This window comes from Rana temporaria, chromosome 9 (assembly GCF_905171775.1).
Source record: "Rana temporaria chromosome 9, aRanTem1.1, whole genome shotgun sequence".
Lineage (NCBI taxonomy): Eukaryota > Metazoa > Chordata > Amphibia > Anura > Ranidae > Rana > Rana temporaria.
The window spans coordinates 113520184-113546941 of NC_053497.1; the positions used below are offsets into that span (position 1 = coordinate 113520184).

A 26758-nucleotide genomic window follows, 5' to 3' on the forward strand; every position below is an offset into this window, starting at 1 on the left:
TAAACACTGTTGTGTATGTTACCAATTTGTGTTTTTTTACTTATCCTTGGTTTTCTGAAGTTGGTTGTTTTAGATGTCTATAATTCCGGGAACTTTTGATGTAAGGGTGCATCATTGGGGGTAAAAATGTTGGCAGTAAAAGTGATCTCTTGTTCCCATAGCAGAAAGTCTGGAGGTGTAAAGTTGGTACTGTTGGTTGCCCAGTTTCTGATGAGTTGTTCTGTATTAACACTGATAACATACATTTGGGGTTTTCTACATTCTGAACTAAGCTATTTATATACATACAGTTCTTCCCTTTTTGCACAATGCTCCTCTTGTCCCTCCCCAGTGATAGGAATTTACCTTCGGCATGCAGAACTGATACTCTGTCTCTTCCATCTGCATCTGATGAGATCAGAACAGAGCAGAGCATGAGCTAACACTATACATATATTGACCTCACTACACCGGACAAACTGACCCTTCCACACCGCCATCACCATGGACACAAGACCGCTGCTCAGCACCCCCAGAACTTCTGATTACCAGTCTGTGGGCAAGACTTTGAGAGAAGCAGAGAAGAGATATGTCAAGTAAGTGAAAAATTATAATATCTATACAAATGTATATATTTGTAACTGTCTGTATTCCACGCTGCATTTACAAAATTCTAAAATCATGTACATAAATGTATGCCCCATAGGAGCTTACAGTATAATATGCTTTTTAACAGTCTAGACTCATAGTTGGGGATATTATGATGAACTTTTAGTTCACTGGGAATGAATCCAAACAAACACTGGAGAGAACAGTAACAAGGGATTCCCGTTGGCAACGGAATCCTTAACCCCAGTGCTGCTAGGCAAAAGTGTCATAAAAAAAAAGCACGTATGTCCTTTATGTGTAGTTCATCTAAAAGTATTTGATATGAGAAAAACATTCAGTGTAGTTTTCTACTATAAATTTGCCAATTGTATCATAAATAGATGTATGCGCAATATGGCATTCTGATAGTTGTGATGCTTGACAGCACAGGAGGACCAGACAGAAAGACAAAACAGTACATTAAATCAATCCATTTTGAATATAAAATTGTTTGAACCCAATCAAGCGGGGAGGTTACAGGGAGAAGTATAGAGAAGTATAATATTCTACAACTGATGAATAAATCTGACAACGTCATCCTAAAATGTCATTACTAACACCCAGCCAGCAACTCTGCTAAAATCTTTCATCGTGTCATTACAACCTCAGGGACAATTCTGTTAAACTTTGCTGTTGTAAGATTGTTATAAATCTCACAGACCAGTAGAATTTTTTTTGAATAAAATTCAATTTCGGAACATTCATTTGTTTTTCTAATAGTTAATGGGATCAAACTGATGATCGGTTTTGACCATAGTGACAAGTAAAATCAAAGGAGAAAAATGGGAATTTTTTCTCCAATTAATGAAATTCAGAGAATTTGGTTTTCGTTCAGATAAAATCTTACGTATTGGAATGCACTTGTGCATCCTGAAATCTAACACAGCATTCAAAACACTGACGTGGCAATCGAATGAAAATGTTCTGGGTTTTCATATGAAATTTGTTGAGTCCCTAATGGTACCATGAAATGGTCTGACAAACATTTTTTTTCAGAATTTCTGTAGAAACATTTGAAAGAAATTTTGCGTATAGCCAGCTTTATAAGGTTGTATACTAGGCTTGCTAACTATACTTAGCTCACCAAACCTGCTTGTAATAACAGAAGTCTATGGCTCAGTGCAGGTAACTGTGCTGCACCTATGCATCAGTTCAAAAGCAGCCTGGTAACCACTGCAGAACAGATATGTCTACTGTATATACACTGTGATTTTAGTATGAAACTTATCTTTAATAACCGCCTTCCATTAGGGTATCGCAGGATGTTGCTGTCCCAGACAGAGTGCATTTGGTATCATTCCACCTATGACAGGAGGTGGCGCTATACAGGAAGTATCGGCTTATGCAGCTCTGGAGCAACTGCTTGCTACCTCTACTGCTTGCTTTATTCACAGCACTGATGCTCTGGGATGGTGGGTCGGCAACCCACGATCTGGGCTTGCCAACTAGCCCTCACAGAGCAGGAGGTCACGAGACACATCAGAGGCCTACTGGTTGGGAACCCCTGCATTAAAGGGGTTGTAAAGTTTTCTAAATAGGTTACTTTAAGCTAGTGCATTGTTGTTTCACTTACCCTTTCCTTCGATTTCCCTTCTAAATGTTTTTTTCTTTGTTTTCTTTGTCTGAATTTCTCACTTCCTGTTCCTCCTCAGTAAGGTGTTCAGTAAGCTGTTCTAAATTACTTTCCACTGCTCGGATAATGGTGGAAAGCTTACTGAGGAGAAACAGGAAGTGAGAAATTCAAACAAAGAAAAAAAACATTAATAGGTAGATTCAAAAAGAGTTAGGCCGGCTTATCAGTAGATAAGCCGACCTAACTCTGAATCTACGCCGGCGTTTGTTTAAGTGTATTCTCTAACAGAGATACACTTAAACAAAGCTAAGATAGGCCAGCTTGCGCCGTTCTATCTTAGCTTGCAATGTTTCTGTTGGCCGCTAGATGGCGCTTCCATTGCGGCCGGCGTAGATTATGTAAATTAGGGAATACGCCGATTCACAAACGTACGCCAGGCCTACGCCGTCGATTAACGTTGTTTCCGTAAGGCCTTAGGCGGCCTAAAGTTATTCCACCTATGAGGTGGAATAACAATGTTAAAGTATGGCCGCCGTTCCCGCCGCGAGGTTCGAATTTTTTACGTCGTTTGCGTAAGTCGTCCGCGAATCATGAGTTACGTCGTTTACGTCCGCGTCGAAATCAATAGGCCCGTACGGCCTACTTAGCCGCAATGCGCACTGGGAAATGTAGTCGCCCGGCGCATGCACAGTGTCCAAAAACGTCAAAAAACGTGAGGTCAAGCCTCATTTCCATACAACACGCCCCCCTCCAAGTCATTTGAAATAGGCGCCCTTACGCCCGCTCGTTTTAGGCTACACCGCCGTAGATTAGCAGGTAAGTAGATTGTGAATCACTACTAGCCTAACTAATTTACGGCGGTGTAGCCTAAAAAGGCTAGGCTAGGCCGCCCTAAATTTAGGCAGATGTGTGTGAATCTACCTATTAGAAGGGAAATGGAAGGAAAAGATAAGTGAACCAACAATGCATGAAAGACGAACCTTTACAACCCCTTTAAGCCATGCCATTAATTTTAATAGGTATTCCATTGCAACATATGAAAAATCATACATGATTTCAATTTATGTGTTGCAGTGCACTGTAACATATACAGTGCCTTGAAAAGTATTCACACCCCTTGAAATTTTCAACATTGTGTCATGTTACAACCAAAAACATAAATGTATTTTATTGGGATTTTGTGTTAGACCAGCACAAAGTGGCATATAATAGTGAAGTGGAAGAAAAATGATAAATGGTTTCCAACATTTTTTACAAATAAATATGTGAAAAGTGTGGTGTGCATTTGTATTCAGCCCCCTTTACTCTGATACCCCCAACTAAAATCTTTGCCTTCAGAAGTCACCTAATTAGTAAATAGAGTCGACCTGTATGTAATTTTAACTCTGTATAAATACAGCTGTTCTGTGAAGGCCTCAGAGGTTTGTTAGAGAACTTCAGTGAACAAACAGCATCATGAAGGCTGAGGAACACACCAGACAGGCCAGGGATAAAGTTGTGGAGAAGTTTAAAGCAGGGTTAGGTTATAAAAAAAAAAATATCTCAAGTTTTGAACATCTCACAGAGCACTGTTCAATTCATCATCTGAAAATGGAAAGAATATGGCACAACTGCAAACCTACCAAGACATGGCCATCCACCTAAACTGACAGGCTGGGCAAGAAGAGCATTCATCAGAGAAGCAGCCAAGAGACCCATGGTAACTCTGGAGGAGCTGCAGAGATTCACAGCTCAGGTGGGAGAATCTGTCCACAGGACAACTATTAGTCATGCACTCCACAAATCTGGTCTTTATGGAAGAGTGGCAAGAAGAAAGCCATTGTTGAACGAAAGCCATAAGAATTCCAGTTTGCAGTTTGAGAGAAGCCATGTGAGGGACATAGAAAACATGTGGAAGAAGGTGCTCTGGTCATATGAGACCAAATTTACCTTTTTTGGCTTAAAAACAAAATGCTGTGTGTGGTGGAAAACGAACTATGCAAATCACCCTGAATACACCATCCCCACCGTGAAACATGGTGGTGTCAGCATCATGTTGTGGGGATGCTTTTCTTCAGTAGGGACAAAAAAGATTTGCAGCTGGAATTGCAGTGAAAGGTGGTTCTACAAAGTATTGACTCCAGGGGGCTGAATACAAATGCACACCAAACTTTTCACATATTTATTTGTAAAAAATCTGGAAAACCATTTATCATTTTCCTTCCACTTCACAATTATGTGCCACTTTGTGTTGGTCTATCACATAAAATCCCAATAAAAATACATTTACAGTGAGGAAAATAAGTATTTGAACACCCTGCTATTTTGCAAGTTCTCCCACTTGGAAATCATGGAGGGGTCTGAAATTGTCATCGTAGGTGCATGTCCACTGTGAGAGACATAATCAAAAAAAAAAATTCCAGAAATCACAATTTATGATTTTTTTAACTATTTATTTGTATGATACAGCTGCAAATAAGTATTTGAACACCTGTCTATCAGCTAGAATTCTGACCCTCAAAGACCTGTTAGTCTGCCTTTAAAATGTCCACCTCCACTCCATTTATTATCCTAAATTAGATGCACCTGTTTGAGGTCATTAGCTGCATAAAGACACCTGTCCACCCCATACAATCAGTAAGAATCCAACTACTAACATGGCCAAGACCAAAGAGCTGTCCAAAGACACTATAGACAAAATTGTACACCTCCACAAGGCTGGAAAGGGCTACGGGGAAATTGCCAAGCAGCTTGGTGAAAAAAGGTCCACTGTTGGAGCAATCATTAGAAAATGGAAGAAGCTAAACATGACTGTCAATCTCCCTCGGACTGGGGCTCCATGCAAAATCTCACCTCGTGGGGTCTCAATGATCCTAAGAAAGGGGAGAAATCAGCCCAGGACTACATGGGAGGAGCTGGTCAATGACCTGAAAAGAGCTGGGACCACCGTTTCCAAGGTTACTGTTGGTAATACACTAAGACGTCATGGTTTGAAATCATGCATGGCATGGAAGGTTCCCCTGCTTAAACCAGCACATGTCAAGGCCCGTCTTAAGTTTGCCAATGACCATTTGGATGATCCAGAGGAGTCATGGGAGAAAGTCATGTGGTCAGATGAGACCTTTTTGGTCATAATTCCACTAACCGTGTTTGGAGGAAGAAGAATGATGAGTACCATCCCAAGAACACCATCCCTACTGTGAAGCATGGGGGTGGTAGCATCATGCTTTGAGGGTGTTTTTCTGCACATAGGGCAGGGCGACTGCACTGTATTAAGGAGAGGATGACCGGGGCCATGTATTGCGAGATTTTGGGCAACAACCTCCTTCCCTCAGTTAGAGCTTTGAAGATGGGTCGAGGCTGGGTCTTCCAACATGACAATGACCCGAAGCACACAGCCAGGATAACCAAGGAGTGGCTCTGTAAGAAGCATATCAAGGTTCTGGTGTGGCCTAGCCAGTCTCCAGACCTAAACCCAATAGAGAATCTTTGGAGGGAGCTCAAACTCCGTGTTTCTCAGCGACAGCCCAGAAACCTGACTGATCTAGAGAAGATCTGTGTGGAGGAGTGGGCCAAAATCCCTCCTCCAGTGTGTGCAAACCTGGTGAAAAACTACAAGAAACGTTTGACCTCTGTAATTGCAAACAAAGGCTACTGTACCAAATATTAACATTGATTTTCTCAGGTGTTCAAATACTTATTTGCAGCTGTATCATACAAATAAATAGTTAAAAAAATCATACATTGTGATTTCTGGATTTTTTTTTTTTTTGATTATGTCTCTCACAGTGGACATGCACCTACGATAACAATTTCAGACCCCTCCATGATTTCCAAGTGGGAGAACTTGCAAAATAGCAGGGTGTTCAAATACTTATTTTCATCACTGTAAGTTTTTGGTTGAAACATGACAAAATATGGAAAATATCAAGGGGTAGGAATACTTTTTAAAGGCACTGTATGCATAGGGGTACATTTGTGAGGAGCATTGGGTGTCATTTAATAGAACCGCAATGCTGATTGTTTGTTACCTTCCATTGTGGTATTGCAAACAGATGAAGGCAGCCTTAAAATAATACAAACCCCGAAGAGTTAACTGACCATTTACATTACTTTATGTGCTGCATTATTGCACATTTGTGCGCATCAAGGTGGACTACGTTAAAACGGTGGACTACGTTAGAACGCAGACTGTGTTATGGCACATGCATCTACATGGGTTAGCTATTGTTTTAAATGGCTCAAGTCCACAAAATGTGTATGTGCCTTGTCTGTTTTTTGACACGCGTTATATAAGCTATTAAGGTGGAACTTCACTTACTCAGTCAACATTGATTATTTGTAATCCTTATGCTGCTAGCATTAGTAAATAGATAGAGAAGTATATTATATTTACTTGTTTTAAACTTTTTTTTTTAATTCCTTCAGAAACTTCTTGGTTTCTTGCCTAGAAAAATGATGTCAAACATCCCAGGAGTTTTCAGGAATGGAGGAGCCAAGCACACTCTCCTGCATGCATGCTTGAGCTAAGCGCAGATGGATTCCAGGAAGAATCATCCACCCTTACTCAAGATGGCCACGGCTAGAAATGTTAGGAGGGTGTTTTTCGATGTGATTTCTTAACAAAATAAAGTATAGAGACATGAATGGATGGGGGAAATTTGCTTTGAAAATTAATAATGAATCAAAGCCCAGGTTCACACTGGGCTGCGGGAGTGAAGCCATGCAAGTTCAGCTAAACTAGCACGATTTTACGCCCGCTGGCAGTCCCGATTTCAGAGACATCTGTGCAGGTTTCTGCACAGATGTCAATGTGAATCGCAGCCCGAAATCGCAAAAAGTAGTACAGGAACTACTTTTTGAAATGGTGCAGCGCCGCAGATGCGGCATTGCACCTATTAGGACGGTGCCATTGCCGGCAAATGCCGCCGATTTGAGATGCGATTTGACATTTCAAATCGCATCTCAAATCGTACCAGTGTGAACCAGGCCAAATACTGTTTTTGGCGCTCAGATGCAGTGAAGATCTGCTTTAATGACCATGGCAGTGTAGGGAAACACACAATTTTCCACAATGCACACAAAAAGCTATTAACGCGCAAGGAAAAGTGAGAATCCACCTTTTAGACAGACAATGTCAGTGCCTGTTTTTCATTTATTCATTTGTGTATGATTCACATCTGTACGTTGTGGTGCACTAAGTGAAATTGTGTAGAAACGCATTTTGCCAAGCCTTACTACAAAGCATATATGTGTGAATAGGCCCTCAAGGATTTAAAATAAAGAGATAGGCTGGACAGCTGCTAATTGATCTGATGAGATCCAGTAAGCGGTGAGCTAAAGCCCTCTGGCTGTTGAGGAACTAGAAGTCACAGCATATCATCTGCCAATGTGTGCTGAAGCTTGAAGTTTCTCATTAGCATGCTACTGTCTGATTATACAATCTCCTTTAAATGTACCATCTGATGTATCTGTTAAATCAGTGGTTCTCAACCTGGGGGTCGGATGATGATTTGCCAGGGGTCACCAAATCCTGGGCTGTTCCTGAAGCCTGCACTGTTCTCCCAGGAAGGGAGATAAGAGGGGGAGGAACAAAGAAAAAGGAAGAGAAAGGAAAAAAAGAGAGATCAAGAAAGACAGCTAGCGGGAGGGATGGGGGAAAAAAACAAGGAATTAGGACAGAGAGAGATAAAAGGGAAAGAAAAGAGAACAAAGAGAAAGAGTGGTACATCCTAAAATGTACCATAAGGGGTTTTAATACTGTACGAGTGGAAGGCACTCAGGAAGAGCTAAATGTCCGCGGGTTAGGATCGCAAATTACTTGTCTTTCCTTGGGTGCTTTCAACCCACGCTATGAAAATAATTTTATTGTTAGGGGCCCCCACAACTTGGGAAATTTTATCAAGGGGTCACGGCACTAGAAGGTTGAGAACCACTGTGTTAAATTAACAAATGTATTGTTTAGATCCGCTTATTCCCTTTGTTGGTGAAAAAAAATAAAACAGATATCACAGAAATTTCACAATTTAATTGGATAGTGTGTGCCAGCTTTATACGGGTTGGTGTACCCATCGTTGTCAGTCATTAGTCAACATCCATCCCCATACCAGCAACTTTAACATTGACACCCTGAGAACAGATGAAAACACTGCAGACATTTGATATTGCTCTTCTAAAACACCATGTGCTTCATGATAATACTTATGAAAGGCCAATATTGAAAGCTAGGCTACTTGTAATTTAACAAAATAATCTAACTGAATCACTTGTAGGAAAACATGTCCATTGCCTAATTCTCCTGACATGAGACACAAAGCAAAGCAGTCATTTCCACTTCTGCTTTCTTCGTGAGTTTCAACATCTCCAAAGTTACTGGTGGGAGAAGTGACTATTCACAAGTGTATGTCATAGGGGTGATTTAACTTGTCAGAAGCAAAATTAAACTGGTATCACTGTTTTGTAAAGAGACGGCCTTTAGGGATTCCACTCCAAAGTTTGAAATCTGGTTTTATTTGGGTCACCTTTAACAATTTTAATGAAGTCTACCCTCTGAGTGCAGAGACCATGAGCCTTGTTTAATTGCATCTTTTCCCCACAGAACACTAAATAACAGGAAGATGTTCCTGGCTGCATTTTCTGCTGTTTTGGGCAACTTCACATTTGGTTACGCACTGGTTTACCCCTCACCAGTCATTCCAGCTCTGGAACATGATACCGATCCCACTTTGCACATTACAGAAGCGGAGACGTCTTGGTTTGGGGTAACGAGATTAATCTATATATATAAAACTCAACGTGTGTGTGTGTGTATGTATGTATGTATGTTCCAGCATCACGTCCAAACGGCTAAAGATATTAACATGAAACTTGGCACACATGTTACTTATATGTCAGCAACAAACATAGGATAGGTGGTTTAACCCTTACCCACCACCATTTTCCATGGTCGGGGTTTTTCTTTAAAGTCCCATTCAACTCTATGGGAAATACATGTTACTTCATGTTCCAGCATCACGACCAAACGGCTAAAGATATTAACATGAAACTTGGCACACATGTTACTTATATGTCAGCAACAAACATAGGATAGGTGGTTTAACCCTTACCCACCCCCATTTGCCATGGTCGGGGTTTTTCTTTAAAGTCCCATTCAACTCTATGGGAAATACATGTTACTTCATAACTTCCAAACGGCTGTAGATATTTCGATAACACTTGGTCACATGTTACTTATATGTCCACTTAAACTATCGGGGTTTTTGTTTAAAGTCCCATGCAAATCAATGGGAAATGTATGTTCCCACATAAGGTACACATATTACTTATATGCCAAATAAAAATATATGACAGTTAAATTAACCCTTACCTACACCCTTATATAAAAGATGGGTATATTTATATTACTATGATTTTCCTCCCCAAAAGGTTAAGATAGGAAGACCGGGCAACGCCGGGTGTTCAGCTAGTGTTTTGTATAAAGTTTAAAGGCTTAAAGCTGAAATCTAGACTGGCATGTTGCTGAGATGATGAAACCAGCCTTTTTGGTTTAAATAGTTTACATCAAAATTACTAAATGATTCCAAAATACTTTTCACTGCTGGAAGACTGCTTCTTCCGTCATCAATTAACCTTTCCTGAAATAGTCTGGGCATTTGAATGACTCTTCACCTTCCACTATCCAACTCCTCTTCTGATATACTCTGGGCATTTGAATGACTCTTCACCTTCCACTATCTAACTCCTCTTCTGATATACTCTGGGCATTTGAATGACTCTTCACCTTCCACTATCTAACTCCTCTTCTGATATACTCTGGGCAGTTGGATGAATCTTCTTCTTCCACTATCTAACTCCTCTTCTGATATACTCTGGGCAGTTGAATGACTCTTCACCTTCCACTATCTAACTCCTCTTCTGATATACTCTGGGCAGTTGGATGAATCTTCTTCTTCCACTATCTAACTCCTCTTCTGATATACTCTGGGCAGTTAAATGACTTTTCTTCTTCCACGATCTAATGCCTTTTCCGATATACTCTGGGCAGTTGGGTGACTCTTCTTCCTCCAATGTCCAACTCCTCTGCTGATATACTCTGGTCTTTTGGAGGACTCTTTTCCTACCACTATCTGACTTCACATCTGATGCACTCTGGCCTTTTGGAGGACTCTTCTTCCATTATCTAAATCCTCTTTTGCTATAATTTGGGCTGTTGGATGACTGTGCTTCTTCCACTGTCCAACTCCTCTGCTGATATACCCTGGGCTGTTGGGGGACTTTTCTCCCTCCACAATTTAGCTCCTCTGCTGATATACTCTGGGCTATTGGGGTATTTTTCTTCTTCCACTATTTATCTTCTCTTCTGATATACTATGTAAATCGCTCTAATTACTCTTTTATTGCATTTACCTTGCAGTCAGTGTTTGCACTGGGGACCTGTGTCGGTGGATTAAGCTCAATGTTCCTGAATGATTGGCTCGGACGTAAACTAAGCATCATGTTCTCCGCACTTCCTGCAGCAATTGGCTTCCTGCTAATGGGGAGCGCTCAGCACATTTCCATGCTTCTCCTGGGAAGAATCCTCACAGGTCTAGCCGGGGGTTTGACATCATCCTCAATACCAGTGAGTGGGTCACTTTCTAGAACATTCATATTCCAGTATGTCATATATAGTTAAAAAGTACCAATATTTCATTAGGAGCCTGTGATCACAGTCAATTGAGTATGTAAAGCCAGAAATCGCTTTGACTCCCATTTCTTCAGAAATTATACCACAAGGAGTTACTGTTGATAAAGTAACCTGTTTGCCGGACCCTTGGTGTTTGTGCCGGTAGGTGGCCTTTTTACTCAGCGTTCTGTCAGCAATAGCCCAGACTTATTTTTGTGCTGTCATATGTTGAAATTCATGTGTGTCACCATACAACACAATGGCTGCTTTGTCCCGTTCCAGTATCAAAACCTTGTTAGCTAACAAAGATCATGTTTTTGGTCCTGACTGTGCATCTCCTGTAGGAAAAGATCACCAAGTAAGTAGCTGAACACAGTTAAAAACAAAAAATCAAAACAAAATATATACAGTATCTTACAAAAGTGAGTACACCCCTCACATTGTTGTAAATATTTTATTATATCTGAAGAAATTACACTTTTCTACAATGTAAAGTAGTAACAGTGTCAATTTGCTGTCCCCTCAAAATAACTCAACACAGCCATTAATGTCTAAACAGCTGGAAACAAGCTGGAAACAAAAGTGATACACCCCTAAGTGAAAATGTCCAAATGTTGCCCAATTAGGCATTTTCCCTCCACTGTGCCATGTGACTTGTTAGTGTTACAAAGTCTCAGGTGTGAATGGGGAGCAGTTGTGTTAAATTTCGTGTTAACACTCTCACTCTCTCATACTGGTCACTGGGAATTCAAACTGGCACGTCATGGCAAAGAGCTCTCTGAGGACAAGAAAAAAAGAATTGCTGCTCTACATAGAGATGGCCTAGGCTATAAGAAGATTGCCAAAACCCGAAACTGAGCTGCAGCACGGTGGCCAAGATCATACAGCGGTTTAAAAGCACAGGTTCCACTCAGACCAGGCCTCGCCATGGTTGACCAAAGTAGTTGAGCGCTTGTGCTCAGCATTATATCCAGAGGTTTACCTTGGAAAATAGATGTATGAGTGCTGCCAGCATTGCTGCAAAGGTGGAAGGGTTGGGGGGGGGGGGGGTCAGACCATACGCTGCCCACTGCATCAAATTGGTCTGCATGGCTGTCGTCGCAGAAGGAAGCCTCTTCTAAAGATGATGCACAAGAAAGCCTGCAAACAGTTTGCTGAAGAAAAGCAGACTAAGGACATGGATTACTGGAACCATGGCCTGTGGTCTGATGAGACCAAGATAAACTTATTTGGTTTAGATGGTCTCAAGCGTGTGTGGTGGCAACCAGGTGAAGAGTACAAAGACAAGTGTGTCTTGCCTACAGTCAAGCATGGTGGTGGGAGTGTCATAGTCTGGGGCTGCATGAGTTCTGCCGGCAATTAAGAGCTACAGTTAACTGAGGAAACCATGAATACCAACATGTACTGTGACATACTGAAGCAGAGCATGACCCCCTCCCTTTGGAGACTGGGCCGCAGGGCAGAATTCCAACATGATGACGACCCCAAACACTCCTCCAAGACGACCACTACCTTGCTAAAGGTAAAGTGATGGATGTGCCAAGCATGTCTCCAGACCTAAACCCTATTGAGCATCCTCAAACGGAAGGTGGAGGAGCGCAAGGTCTCTAACATCCACCAGCTCTGTGATGTCATAATGGAGGAGTGGAAGAGGTCTCCAGTGGCAACCTGTGAAGCTCTGGTGAACTTCATGCCCAAGAGGGTAAAGGCAGTGCTGGAAAATAATGGTGGCCACACAAAATATTGACACTTTGGGCCCAATTTGGACATTTTAACTTAGGAGTGTACCCACCTTTGTTGCCAACGGTTTAGACATTAATGGCTGTGTGTTGAGTTATTTTTAGGGGACAGCAAATTTACACTGTTATACAAGCTGTACACTCACTACTTTACTACTACCACTTTGTAGAAAAGTGTAATTTCTTCAGTGTTGTCACACTAAAGATATTTACAACATTGTGAGGGGTGTGCTTACTTTTGTGAGATATTGTGTGTGTGTGTGTGTATGTATGTGTGTGTGTATATATATTTATATCACCCTGGAGTTTAGTCAGGGTTGCTCCTCACAAATTTACATGCCATGAGTAGTTATCCTGGTTGATTGTTAGAGCTGTATTGATTTCTCCCTAAGTTTGGCCTTGTTGCACTTTTCTCTTCTACCACTAGGTGGCCGGGTACTTGGTGGTACTAGAAATGAGAAGGCCAACCCAAGGTCAGGTTATGGGTATGTGGAGTGTCTCAGCCAATGGGCAGGAGTTTTTTAGGATCCCTTGGCCTGTTGGGAGAGCCTATATATTCGGGTGGAGTCAGGTGATCTCTGTTCTGTGCCACCTGGACAGCTGTCTGGGTGTTGTATTGCCCGGGTTGCTAGGCAGGAGATTGGGCCTATCCCGGGCACATCTGGCTGCTAGGCTGTGTGAGGGCCTATCCAGAAGCAGGAGAGCAGCACAGGGTTGGGACTGCAGCTTTCAGTCCAACCTAAAGTGGTGGTTCTGCTGGCCAGAGAACCTGTCATGATCGGAGGTAGAAGGGAATCTGTTGCCACCAAGGGACCAACCACCTTATTACCAGGGACCACAGTGAGTAACTGAAGCAAGTACCGGAATAGTATTCTCACCAACCAGGGACGGTGAAGAATCGGGAAACTGCTGTGGTTATCAAGCCAGGGACACAGCCAGCGGAGGTGATGCTTGCAGACCAGCTTTGTGTATCAAGCCAGGTACTGAGCAGGCCAGTGGGGTAAAGCTTGAGAGGTATCTGGAGTGCCAAGCTAGGGACCCAGCAGAGAGGCGGGGGTGACGCTTGAGGAAGATACCACTATGAAGATTGGAGGAGCTCAAAGGGATTCAGTGGCAGTAAATCAGCGGGTCTAGTGAGAGACTGGGAGCTCAGTGGGCTGAAGAACTACAAGGAGAGATGGTAGTAGAAGTGAAAGGAACTGTTGTGTTTTGTATTAGGAACTGTTAAAGACTGTTGCCATAGAAGACAGCATTCCTGAACATGCAGATGTTGCGTCTTGCTGGATGCCTTTCCCTGCATGGCTGTCCTATTGAAGTCTCATAGTCTGCCAATTGAATTCGCAACTACCAAAGGGTGTCTTGGCCCTAATCCTCTTTCCCCCAAAAGTTTGTTAAGAGAAAAAAAATCTCTTTTGCATACAAGAAGTGGCTGGCGCCCACTATGCATCACAACCCACCATTTACAGAAGAATGTCAGCTATCTCTGGCCCTGGAGGTTCTCATTAGACCAAAGGAGGCCTGTGACCTTGCTATATATATATTAGTGTAATTCTTCAGACTGTCTTGAGATTCACTCACCCGTGCCACACTTGGAAACCAGTATCCTGACCAGACTTTTCTGTTCTGCATTATAAGCAATACAACTTTTTCAATGACCCACCCCAGCCTGTGAGTGCAAGAGATCGTCTTCCTACTGGTGAGCTCTCTTTGTTAGGCTGAATCAGCTTAAATTCGAACATTGGTGGCCCTGTTGGCACTATTCAGTTCGACAAACTTGGATTGAGAAATTGAAGGTGTCAGGTCTTATCCAATGCAGTTGCTGTCCTTGAATTCAACCAAATGTGGGTGTCATGGCTGCTGAATACAATAGCCGGCAGCAGGGATACCTTCATCCATGCTGTTCATTGTGGATGGAGGAATCTATTAGAAATCAATATTTGTGTAGCTAGTCTAAAGCCTCATACACACGATCGGATTTTCCGCAGACAAAGCGTAGGACTTTTGTCCGAAGGGCGTTGCCAGAATCTTGTATTGCATATAAACGGCAAAGAATTGTTGGCCAACAAACACAAAACAACATGTTTTTTCAGTTCTTTAGCACCACCCTTTGGGCAACTTCTGCTAATGTTGTGTTATGGTTAGCATTGCTTCTGAGAATGCCTTTTTTTTCCTTTTTTTTTTTTTCTATGGACTTTTTAACACACGATCCGATAATCTGACAACACACGTTTGTTGGCAGACAATTTGAAAGCATTCTATCCCACATTTGTTGGCGGAAAATCCGACAACAATTGTCCGATGGAGCGTACAAACGGTCATATTTTCTGACAACAGCCTTCCATCACACATTTGCTGTCATCACACAATTCTCGTTGGATAATGCGATCGCGTGTACGAGGCTTTAGACTGACAGCAGTGTACCATGCAAGAGTGTCTTATTTCTTTACAGTACTGACCTCTCAGCCACTTTCAGTCCCACTACTGCTGTGCAGACGATTTCTTGCAATAATTGGCTGGTGCATGGATTATAATGTAGTCAGAGCCTTAGAAAGCAAGGAATTTGTATAATGTTCATGCAGCATGTTATCACATAGCCCTCACCTCTTCTGTAAGAATGCAAGGTCTGGTAAACAATCCTCTGGGGCTGTAAATGTTGGCTCACATATGTGCAATGCAGCAGCACGCATGCGCGTTTATTCATGTGTTGTGGTAGGGCAGCACATTCATTTGAATGGTTTGCGTTCTGCGTCTAAATCACACCAAAGGAGCGCATGACCCATTTTTGTTAAATTGCGCCATACCAAAACATATGGTAATTGTTACCATGTTTTTTTTGCACGTGATTTCTTGTGCACTTTAGCTAGGTGGGTTGAGGTGCCAACAATAGCACCGTATCACGCCTACGAAATGAGGCGCTTTTTTGTGCACTACAGTGACATGCGCATTTTTGAGTGCATCATATAAGTGTGAGCAGAGCCAAAAGTGTTTCTAAGTAAAAGATTAGCTTTTCATTATACAGAATAAAATATTGATAAAACATCAACCTGCATACAGTGTTGTGAAGAAGGGAAGTTCAGCGCAGTCAGAAGGTTTCAATACGAATATTTTTTTTTTTTTGAGGTTCGCACAGTCATTGGCGCAGTGGGGTGGAAGGAATCAGAAGGAGCGCCTATTATTCTCTTTTTTTTTTTCACTATTTGTTTAATACGAATAATATACTAATAATAGAGACATGTGGCTCATACATAGAGAAATGTGCGGAATGCTGTCACTGTCCTCTCTGTATGATTGGGGACAGTGCGGCTTTTATACTTTGTGGTGACACGGCTAAATTCACAATCGCTTGCCATAAAATTTACACTAATGTGTGACTGGCAGGAAATCTATATTTGCTGAAATTCGGGATGCCAGGATCTGCAGAATTTCCTGCTAAAAGCCCTATAAGAAACATACATTGTTCATTGAGTGTGTTCTATTTATTTATTAGTGATAAAACGGTAAAAATGCACTAAAAATTGCTACTTATAAAATTCATTTATTTTCATCCCTTCTCTTCTATTTTTGATAAACTGCCCCATTTGCTCAATTTCTCTTGATGAAAATTGCTTACTGTCGACTGGGGAACTGTTTAAAGGGGTTGTAAAGGGTTGTTTTTTATTTTCTAAATAGGTTCCTTTAAGTTAGTGCATTGTTGGTTCACTTACCTTTTCCTTCAATTTCCCTTCTAAATGTTTTTTTTTCTTTGTCTGAATTTCTCACTTCCTGTAAGCTTACCCCCATAATCTGGCTGGGGGTTAGTCAGTCAGAACAGTTTACTGAGAAGGAACAGGAAGTGAGAAATTCAGACAAAGAAAAAAAACATTTAGAAGGGAAATTGAAGGAAAAGGTAAGTGAACCAACAATGCACTAGCTTAAAGGAACCTATTTAAAAAAAAAAAAAAAACCTTTACAACCCCTTTAATGTTTTTTCAATGAATTACAAACAGGTGTTCACACCAGCTTTACTTTTACTGTGGTCTGTATATCTATCTGCATTCACACCCGAGTGAGTGATTTTCAGGCATTTTTATTTCAGCATTTTTGCACACTAATGCCGCGTACACACGGTCGGATTTTCCAACAACAAATGTTCGATGTGAGCTTGTTGTCGGAAAACCTGACCGTGTGTATGCTCCATCGAAAATTTGCTGTCGGAATTTCTGATAACAAATGTTTGAGAGCTGGTTCTCAATGTTTCCGACAACAGAAGTTCTTGTCGGAAATTCCGATCGTCTGTATGCAATTCTGATGCACAAAAATCCTACGCATGTTCAGAATCAATTTGACGCATGCTCGGAATCATTGAACTTAATATTTATCAGCTCGTTGTAGTGTTGTACGTGATTGTGTTCTTGGCGATCAACATTTGTGTGACCGTGTGTATGCAAGACAGATTTGAGCAAACATCCGTTGGTCACGGCCCACGGTTTTGTTGTCGGAATGTCCGATTGTGTGTACGCGGCATTATACGAGCATTTTAGAAGCAAATTTACAAGTGTATTCAAGTGTTTTTGTTTTAGCCAATTAAAAGCACTTGTTTTTCTATGTATTGTAAAATCCGCCTGTTAGTTGGTTGCGGATTGTCATGATTTTCTATTCATTGCCAAATATTATCGCAATAGTTCATCTGTAGTGTGTGTATTGTCAGGTTTGTTATTTTTATGCCTACGAATTTTCAAGTCAGTGCAGTTTGTTTAGAAGGTCGTTTTACAATAATTGTAAGAATTGCTCCCCTACTGTCTCTTTAAACCAGAGAACTATTAAGCCTCATTCATACACACGATCGGATTTCCATCGGAAAAATCAGTGGAATGTTGTGCAAAGGGCGTTGGGCGTGAACTTGTTCAGCAAACAGATGGCAAAACTTTGTCAGCCAACAAATATACTTGGTTTTTCAGCTCTTTAGCGCCACCCTTTGGGCAACTTCTACTAATGTTGTGCTATAGTTAGCATTGCTTCTGAGCATGCGTGTTTGTACTTTTTTTTTTGATAATCCGACGGCACACATTTGTTGTCGTAAAATTTGAAAGCATGCTATCCCACATTTGGATAGTACAAATGGTCGAATTTTCCGGCAAAACCCTTCCATCACACATTTGTTGTCGGAAAATCCGATCGTGTGTAAGAGGCTTTACACACATTTCACCCACCTAATACACCGCTATTAAGCCCTTTAATTTGCTGTCCTGTTATCCCCCAAATTTTGCCTTGTCTGGCAGGGATGGTTTGTCAACAGGATATACTGTGTTAAAGCGGTAGTTCACCCCCCCCCCCCGACACATTTTACCATCGAGACAGGCATTGTAGCGCGAGCTACAGTATGCCTGTCCCAATTTTTTTAACCCCGGACTCACCTTGCAATCGGAGATCGTATTTTTCGGCTCCCGCGGGGAATGGGCGTGCCTATGGAGAGGGAGGATGATTGACGGCCGGCCCTGGCACGTCACTCTCCCCGAAGACAGCCGGAGTAGGTCTCGGCTCTTCACGGCGCCTGTGCACAGGCTATGCGCACGCGTCGTGAAGACCAAGCCTATTTCGGCTATTTCCGGAGAAGCGTGACGCGCCAGAGCCGGCCGTCAATCATCCTCCGTCTCCATAGGCACGCCCATTCCCCGGTATCTTCGATCTACGAGTACAAGGTGAGTACGGGGGTAAAAAATTCGGGACAGGCATACTGTAGCTCGCGCTACAATGCCTGATTTTATGGTAAAATAAAAATATTTTTTTTTTTTTTTGTCGATAGGGTGAACCCCCGCTTTAAGTAGTCATTTGATCATTTAACATCTAGCGCTTGTTCATGTCTATCATAGAATAAGACACTTAAGCCTCGTACACACAATCAGATTTCCATCGGACAAATCTGTGGAATTTTGATGCGAAGGGCATTGGCTGTGAACTTGTTCTGCATACAGACGGCAAAACTTTTTCAGCCAACATACACAAAACTACGTGTTTTTTTCTGATCTTTAGCGCCACTCTTTGGGCAACTTCTGCTAATGATGTCTTATGCCGCGTACACACCATCACTTTATGTGATGAAAAAAAGTTTTTAAAAACGTCAATTTAAATGACCGTGTGTGAGGGAAAATGTCATTTTATGTCTTGTGAAAAACGGCAAAATAAAATTGAAGCATGCTTCAATTTTTTGTGTCGTTTTTCAAAACGTCGTTTTTTGTTTCACAACAAAAAATGTGTAGCAAAAAACGACGTTTAGAACAACATTTTTAAACCCGCGCATGCCCAGAAGCTAGTTATGAAGCGAGCTTCAATGGAAAAAAGTGGTGAACGTAACCGCGCTTTGCTAGAGCATTGTGAAAAAAACGATGGTGTGTAGGCAACGTCGTTTTTGAAAATTGAAGTTTCAAAAACGTTGTTTTTTACTTCACAGAAAATGTCGTTTTTTTCCATCACATAAAGTGATGGTGTGTACGTGGCATTATGGTTAGCATTGATTCGGAGCATGCACGTTTGTACTTTGGATTTTAGTCCGACACACATTTGTTGTCGGAAAATTTTGATAGCATGCCATCCCACATTTGTTGTCGGAAATTCCGATGGAGCGTACAAACATTCTGATTATCCGACAAAAACCTTGCCATCACACAATTGTTGTCGGAAAATCCGATCGTGTGTACAAGGCTTTACTGGTCTTAAAAAAAATAAACATCTATAGTCACCTAGATGGCTGCAGCATTGATCCGATGCTGCATCTGTTCCCCATCAGCTCTACATTGAGAACTGAGTGATCAAACACTGCTGATCACTCAGTTCTCGGGTCCACTCTGAACACAGAGCTGTGACTGTCAATCACCGCTTTCTTCTCTGCCCCTCCAGTGCTCACTGGAGAGCCAGGCTTTGAAGGGGGCAGGAGCAGCTGGCTCAGGCACATAGCAGTCAGGCATCTGGGCAGACCCCAACATTATTTTCGAGATCCCTGCAGAGCTTTTGCTCTACTTCTCCTTTAACAAACTACTTCTTGTTTTACGGATTCACTTTTGCTCATTAATTCAAAAAACATATCCTGCACTTATTTTGTCATTTACTTTGCCTTATATACTGAACAATATATCTGTTTATATTGCAGGTTTATATCTCAGAAATCTCTCACGCGGGAGTGAGGGGCGCACTGGGGGCATGTCCTCAGCTTATGGCAGTGTGTGGTGCCTTGGTCCTGTACGCGCTCAGTATGTATAACCCTGATAAAGATTACTTTTTATAATAACAAAAAAGTTTTGGTTGCAGTTTTACTTTAACCTAAAAATATTTTTTAAGGCCTTTTTTAAGGCCTTTTTTTTAAGGCCCGTACACACGACCGGACTTTCCGCAGGAATTGTGTGATGACAGGCTGTTGTTGGAAAATCCGACCGTTTGTATGCTCCATCAGACAATTGTTGTCGGATTTTCCGCCAACAAATGTGGGATAGCATGCTTTAAAATGTTAGATTTATGATTTTAAATTTTTTTTTTTTACCAGTAATGGCGGCGATCTGTGATTTTTTTTTTGTCAGGCCTGCGATATTGCGGCGGACATATCGGACACTTTTGACACAATTTTGGGACCATTCACATTTATACAGCGACCAGTGCTATAAAAATGCACTAATTACTGTATACATGTGACTGGCAGGGAAGGGGTTAACACTAGGGGGGTGAGGAAGGGGTTAAATGTATTCCCTGGGTGTGTTCCAACTGTGTGGGGGGAGGGGACTGACTGGGGGAGGTGACCGATGCTGTGTCCCTATGTACAAGGCACCCAGGGGAACCCAAACGGCACCCCTGTTGAACTACTGGTGTAGACTACGAATCTCCCAAAATTCCTTTGTAATGGAGATGAACAAAGGTAGAGGTGTTTGAAGTCCAGCCTGTGTGACCATGGCTCCCTCCATTCATGAATTGCAGAAATTAGTGTAGACATGAAGGGACGTGAAGTGTGTTACTCACAGGATTACCAGGAAAAAATTAAGAAAACAAAAGCAGCCATCTCATCCAAAGGCCGGTAAGCTGAAATATATAAAAAAAAATATTTGGGATTTGGATATGGTTTATACCTTACGGCATTTTTGCAAGGAAAAACATTCTTCTTTTCCCCTCACTTCTTGTTATGGTGACAGTCAGTCACCATAACGTAAGTCCGTAAGGGGTGCAGGGACGCAGCCCCCCCAAAGTTCCCAAAGTTAGTTTTCATAATCATAAAATGATTTATTTTTAAATAACTAATAATATGACTACATTTTTTTAACATCTTAAAGTTAAAAAATGTTAGTCATATTATAATTTATTTAAAAATCAATCATGTACTCCCTGGACTGTGCGGGGCGCCAGACTAATGAGTTTCTATTAGGTCCATAATTTTTATCCAAATATTGTGATTAGAGCCTGAGGCCCTAATTGGCTTGTTTTAGGATTTCCTCGGGGTGCAGAGCACTGCGCCCTGAACCCTCCCACTTCGGCATTGTATCACTTGCCGGTTTTCGGCTTCTCGTCCTGGCCAATCGGGAGGCTGAAGATTTGGAACCCGGAAAGACCGGGTTAACATGGAAGCCGCAGAGGGGAGCCGTGACCGTGGTGAGTGCGGACCTGGAGGGGTTTGTTTGCGCCCCCCCAAATATTTTTTTAGAGCTCCAGCCGCCACTGGTGACAATCATAACATTTTGTATTTCCTGCTACTTTATGTTCCTGTGACAGTAGTCACTGATTAGGAGGGTAAAAGTTAGCTGTAAGTAGAAGTTGGAATATGCAGAGTATACTTTGCTACACAAATATCTGTTTTTAAATACATTTGAAAATATTAACATATCTATCCATAAATGTTATTCACATTTTTTTTTAAATAAGCTTTCCCATCATCGGTAATTATTTTTCTTCTTACCTCTAACTAAAATTTACAAGTTTTTCAATTGAGATGAGTATTGACTTTTGTCTTCTCAGGTATTGTTGTGCCATGGCGCTGGCTGGCGATAGTGGGTGAAATACCTGTAATTACCATGCTCATCCTCCTGTGCTTCATGCCAGACTCCCCACGATTCCTCATTGCTAAAGGGAAAACAGATAGAGCCCTTAAGGCTCTAGAGTGGCTCCGAGGACCAAATACAGCATACAGAGATGAGTTCAAGAGAATTGAGGATGGCCTCATGAATAAGGTATTGCAGGCCAAAAGGCAGCACACTGACACTTGGGTAACATAGAGCAAAATCACCCCGGCACTTGATGGCCCCGCAACAGTGATACCCCAACAACTGGGATTCAAGAATAGTGACATACTGACACTTAGGAGACCCAAACCCAGAGCTTTTTTTCTCAGAAAATAGGTGCAGGAACTCAAACACTCAAACATTTCACAAACAGTAGAAGGGTCTTAAAGGGGCATTAAATACCAGAATTGCATTACATACAGAGTGTATAGTTCAGGGTGTTACAAAGCTGTCACTTGTAAACACAGAAACCAGACTTCTGTGTTTACAAGTGATTGTGGTGAACAGACACCAAAGGGTCTGAGACAGAGGTGGTGGAACTGAGTTCCCCCTAAAAAAAAGCCCTGCCCAAACCTATCACACATGGACTAGGACAATGGCACACTGACATGTAGACGTCCAGAACAATAACTCACTAGTGAAAGGGATACAAAACAATGACACAGTAGGGAAGGGGTGTCCCAGAACTATGCCAAGCTGATTCTTGGGGACCAACATGACTACTATACATTGACATACTGACAAATCAGTGTCTCCAGAATAATGATAATCTGACACTGGGTATGCCAAAGCAATGACACGCTAACAGTTTGGGATCCCAGAACTTTGACGGTGACACATGGGGTTCCCGGAAAAATAACACAGTAACCCTTTGAGGGGTTCCCAGGACAACGACACATTAACACTTGAGATCTTCAGAACAGTGCCACTTAGGGTCTCAAAACAGTGTTACACTGACACATGAGGGTCCTGGGACAACAACACGCTGCCACTAGGGATACAGAACAATGACACAACGGTTTGGGGAGGGAGGGGTTCCAGAAAATTACAAATTGATTTTTTGGCATAAGGTTAAACAGAGTTAATGGTGTCACATCTTGTTTCAGAACAGTTCATTAACGTGCAGCGAGCTGTCCGAGCGACACTACTACAAACCCATCCTCATTGCTGTCCTCATGAGGTTCTTACAACAGATGTCTGGAATTAACCCAATATTGACATACCTGGAGCCCATCTTCAACAAGACCAAAGTCATTCTGGTGAGGAACGATAGGGCTGTGGTATCTTCACAGAGAGAATGTATAATGCATTGGAACTGGAGCCCAGGGTTGCTTTAAAGTGGGGGTTCACCCTAAAAAAAATTCTAACATTGCATGGAGCCGACCTATGAGGCCGACACTATGCTGTTGTTTTTTTTTTTTTTTGGCGTACATACCATTTTAGGGCTATTTTCACCCCCGGCTTCCCCTCGGGAGTGGGCGTTCCTAATCACAGGCTGTGATTGAGGTGCTCCCGACCGGCGCGTCACGAGCCGTATAGAGCCGCACCGACGTTCGGCTTCTTTCGGCAACTCGTGACGCGCAGGGTCAGGGTGAACCCCCGCTTTAAGTAAGTTTGTACAAGAAATATAAACTGGCCACAATTGCTGGCCTCTTTTGGAGAATGCTAGTTGTGGAGGACACCGCATCATTCACCATCACAGGAGTGATCTCTCAAATGCTGAGCTCAGAGCTCACATAGAAAGTGCATGTGAGGAGGTTTAAATCGCTCCTGGGATGGTGGAGAACAGTAACAGGTGTGCCTGTCATAGCAACGTCCTAGCAACATGACGGGGAGATGCAATCTCTGGGAGTTTTCCAGTAGGCTTTATGAAGTACACAAATATCCTACACCTATAGCAAGAGCATTATTCAACTTTGGTGAAAGCTGCACAGTTTATTTTTATCTACAGATGCCCTTTATCTGCATAGGCAGTTTTTTGGTAAAGGTGAACTAATCCTTTAAAGTATTTATTTCAGGCTCAGGCCTGCTAATGTACAACTCGTGGATGAAGATGTTCTTACACAGGAAATAAAATGGACTTTTCTCCATATTTACATGGCAATTAGAGGGTTGAAACGTGAAAGAAAAAGCTCTTTTTGTAGAAAGGATTGGGAACCTTTTCACCTGCCCTATATTGACCCAGAGTTACCCGTAATTATCTCCCGCCCATAAACACTGTGCATTATCAGTGAATTAGTGATAAGACTGTTACCTACTGTGTGACAGCCCAATAATAAACCATATCTACAGAGATAATGCTGTCAGTTTCATAGTTACGAGTTACAAATTTGAAATAAACAGTCTTGACTACTAAGTTCAGCCATGTAGAGCCTCCAGTAGTTTTAGGGCAAAGGGAAAGCAAAACAAAACTTTGGCCAATATTATCAGGTGGGAATGAGGGGTGCAATTTCTGACTCTAAAAAGTAGATTTCATTCCCTGGATTAATTTTTTTGATGAATTCAGTATTATAAAAAAAAAAATATTCCTGTAGTGCAAGAAAGAAGGTAATTTAGTGTTATTGTTTACAAACAAGCCAAATCGGCATTTTTTTACTTCTTTATCCATTCCAAAATCATTATTTAGTCATGACTTTATTCAAGCCAGGTTTCTGTTATGCCCACTGCATCAAATCTTTGTCATCAGGAATTTCAATAAATATATTTATTTTTACATTTTTTTTTCAATACGTCACACAGCTAACATACATTTTATAATTCCAAACAAAAATTCTAATAACCTCCTTTTTGTTCCTTTCTACTCTTCCCTTACTATAGTCCCAGTATTAGTTGTTCATTCATTTTACACTTAAAGAGGTTCTAAAGGTAAAAAAAAAATGTTTCCTAAATAGCTTCCTTTACCTTAGTGTAGTCCTCCTTCACTTACCTCATCCTTCGATTTTGCTTTTAAATGTCCTTATTTCGTCTGAGAAATCCTCACTTCCTGTTCTTCTGTCTGTAACTACACACAGTAATGCAAGGCTTTCTCCCTGGTGTGGAGTGTCATGCTCGACCCCTCCCTTGGACTACAGGAGAATCCGGACGCCCACTAACACACAGCCCCTTCCTCTATCTGCAACGTAGAGAGTGCCCTGACTCTCCTGTAGTCCAAGGGAAGAGGCGAGCATGACACTCCACACCAGGGAAAAAGCCTTGCATTACTGTGTGGAGTTACAGACAGAAGAACAGGAAGTGAGGATTTCTCAGAAGAAATAAGGAAATTTAAAAGCAAATTTGAAGGATGAGGTAAGTGAAGGAGGACTGCACTGAGGTAAAGGAAGCTATTTAGGAAACATTTTTGTTACCTTTACAACCTCTTTAAGTGTAAAATGAATGAACAACTAATACTGGGACTATAGTATAGTATAGTTTACCTTTTACAACCCATTTAAAGTATTGTTAATAAGGAGTATTTAAAAATACATTTTTTACACTAAAAACTTTTTTTCAGGATTGTGTATATTTTCCAGTTCAGCTATTCTGTGATTATATTACCCAGATATCTTGTCGCATAGTATTTGGGGTGGCTTGACTTACGTTTCTCTTTTCCTCCACTTTAGCCGGGAAAGTATGATGCTGCGCTTGTTGGACTGGTAAGATTGGTGTCGGTCCTGGTTTCTGCCTTTGTTATGGATAAAGCTGGAAGGAAAATTCTGCTCTTCATCTCTGGTAAGTGTTTAATTGGAGATACAGAAGGTGTAGCAAATCGGAACTAGGTGTATTGTAGTAGGAAGCAATCCTGAAGGGGGGGGGGGGGTTATTTCAGTGTGCAATTCACTTTCTGTAGTAACTCACTACAGGTTACCTCAGTCATTATTACCAAAACGTAGGCCCCATTCACACAAACGTTCCAATCGGAACAGATCGGAACCTCCATTCTCCTCTATGGAGCGGCAGGTGTACATGGACATGTGTCTGTTTACAACTGCCTACATCCAATCGGATTCGCTAAAAACAGATGGATGGGGATCCGGTCCCCTTCCGTCCAGCGGATCGCATGGCAGCTGGTTGTAAAGGGACAGGTGGTTCGTTTACATCCAACCACCCTTAGGGCCAGTTCACACCAGACGCAGTTCTGTTCAGTTCTGTGTGCTTTTTTTTCTGCACAAAATGCATGCACAGTGTTTTCCATGTATTCCAATGGCTCTAGTTCACACCATGCAGTCAGTTTCTGCACCAGAAAATGACCGGATACTGACTGCATGGTGTGAACTAGAGCCATTGGGATACATGGAAAACGCTGTGCATGCATTTTTAGTGCAGAAAAATGCGCACGGAACTGCGTCTGGTGTGAACTGGCCCTTAGAGAGCGGGATGTGTCCATAAGCAAAGCAGGCATGGACTTGTCACCTGCCCTGCTCAGCGGGGATCAGCAGACAGATTCCCTACTGGGCAAGCGGATCGCAGACAGAGTCCGCCCCATGTGAAAGAACCCTAATACATACTGATAAAGAAAAAAAAGACTTGGAGCGCAGTAAAAATGTTCATAGATCAATCGAAATTCAGCCAGTTCACGAGGGTCTGGACACATTTCAATCCATGTGTGGGCACTGTGGCTATTGATCGACATCTGTACAACTGTCCTGCTGGAAAATGTCCTCTTGATCAGCACTGGAGGTTATAGCCCACAGTACTAATCAGTGTATTCAGATGGTGGGGAAGTCTACCTGTTAGAATACAATGACACAGCAGGGAGGATTTTTCCATCCAGTTCAAATGTGTGGATGGGGGAATCTGGTCAGTTTTTTTTCATTCAGCCTGCTGGATGAAAAAAAAACAAAACAGACTCATCTATGGCTAGCCTATATTTACGTCAGACTACGTCAGACCAGGTCAGACTTTAGAGATAATAATTGTCTGTTTTGACAATACAGTCCGTTCAGGATGCAAATGTACTGTATGCCTGTATACACAGGATGACTATGCAGTGTCCTCTGGCCAGCTGAATATTGAATATACAAAAATAGAGAAAAATGGCAATCCCACTAGTAGAAAAATGTAGTACTCACCCTATAGATAAGGGGGGTGTTGTCTAAATATAATATTTACAAACAAACAGAAAAAAAACAAGACGCTACACACCAACCTGAGTTGACTACAAATATATTGAGCAATAATGCTCCTG

General features: G+C 41.8%; 1 protein-coding gene across 1 annotated transcript in view; it reads left to right on the forward strand.

The window, feature by feature from the left end:
* Positions 1 to 320: 320 nt before the first annotated feature.
* The window catches only part of SLC2A6 (solute carrier family 2 member 6), a 31264-nt gene continuing 4826 nt past the window's right edge, over positions 321 to 26758 (forward strand). Inside the window, exons 1-7 of the mRNA XM_040324173.1 lie at positions 321 to 575; positions 8778 to 8940; positions 10593 to 10799; positions 19707 to 19806; positions 21551 to 21762; positions 22701 to 22853; positions 25194 to 25302. Coding sequence (XP_040180107.1) covers positions 484 to 575; positions 8778 to 8940; positions 10593 to 10799; positions 19707 to 19806; positions 21551 to 21762; positions 22701 to 22853; positions 25194 to 25302 — 1036 coding nt within the window. The 5' untranslated portion in view covers positions 321 to 483. The remainder of the gene's footprint in view (positions 576 to 8777; positions 8941 to 10592; positions 10800 to 19706; positions 19807 to 21550; positions 21763 to 22700; positions 22854 to 25193; positions 25303 to 26758) is intronic.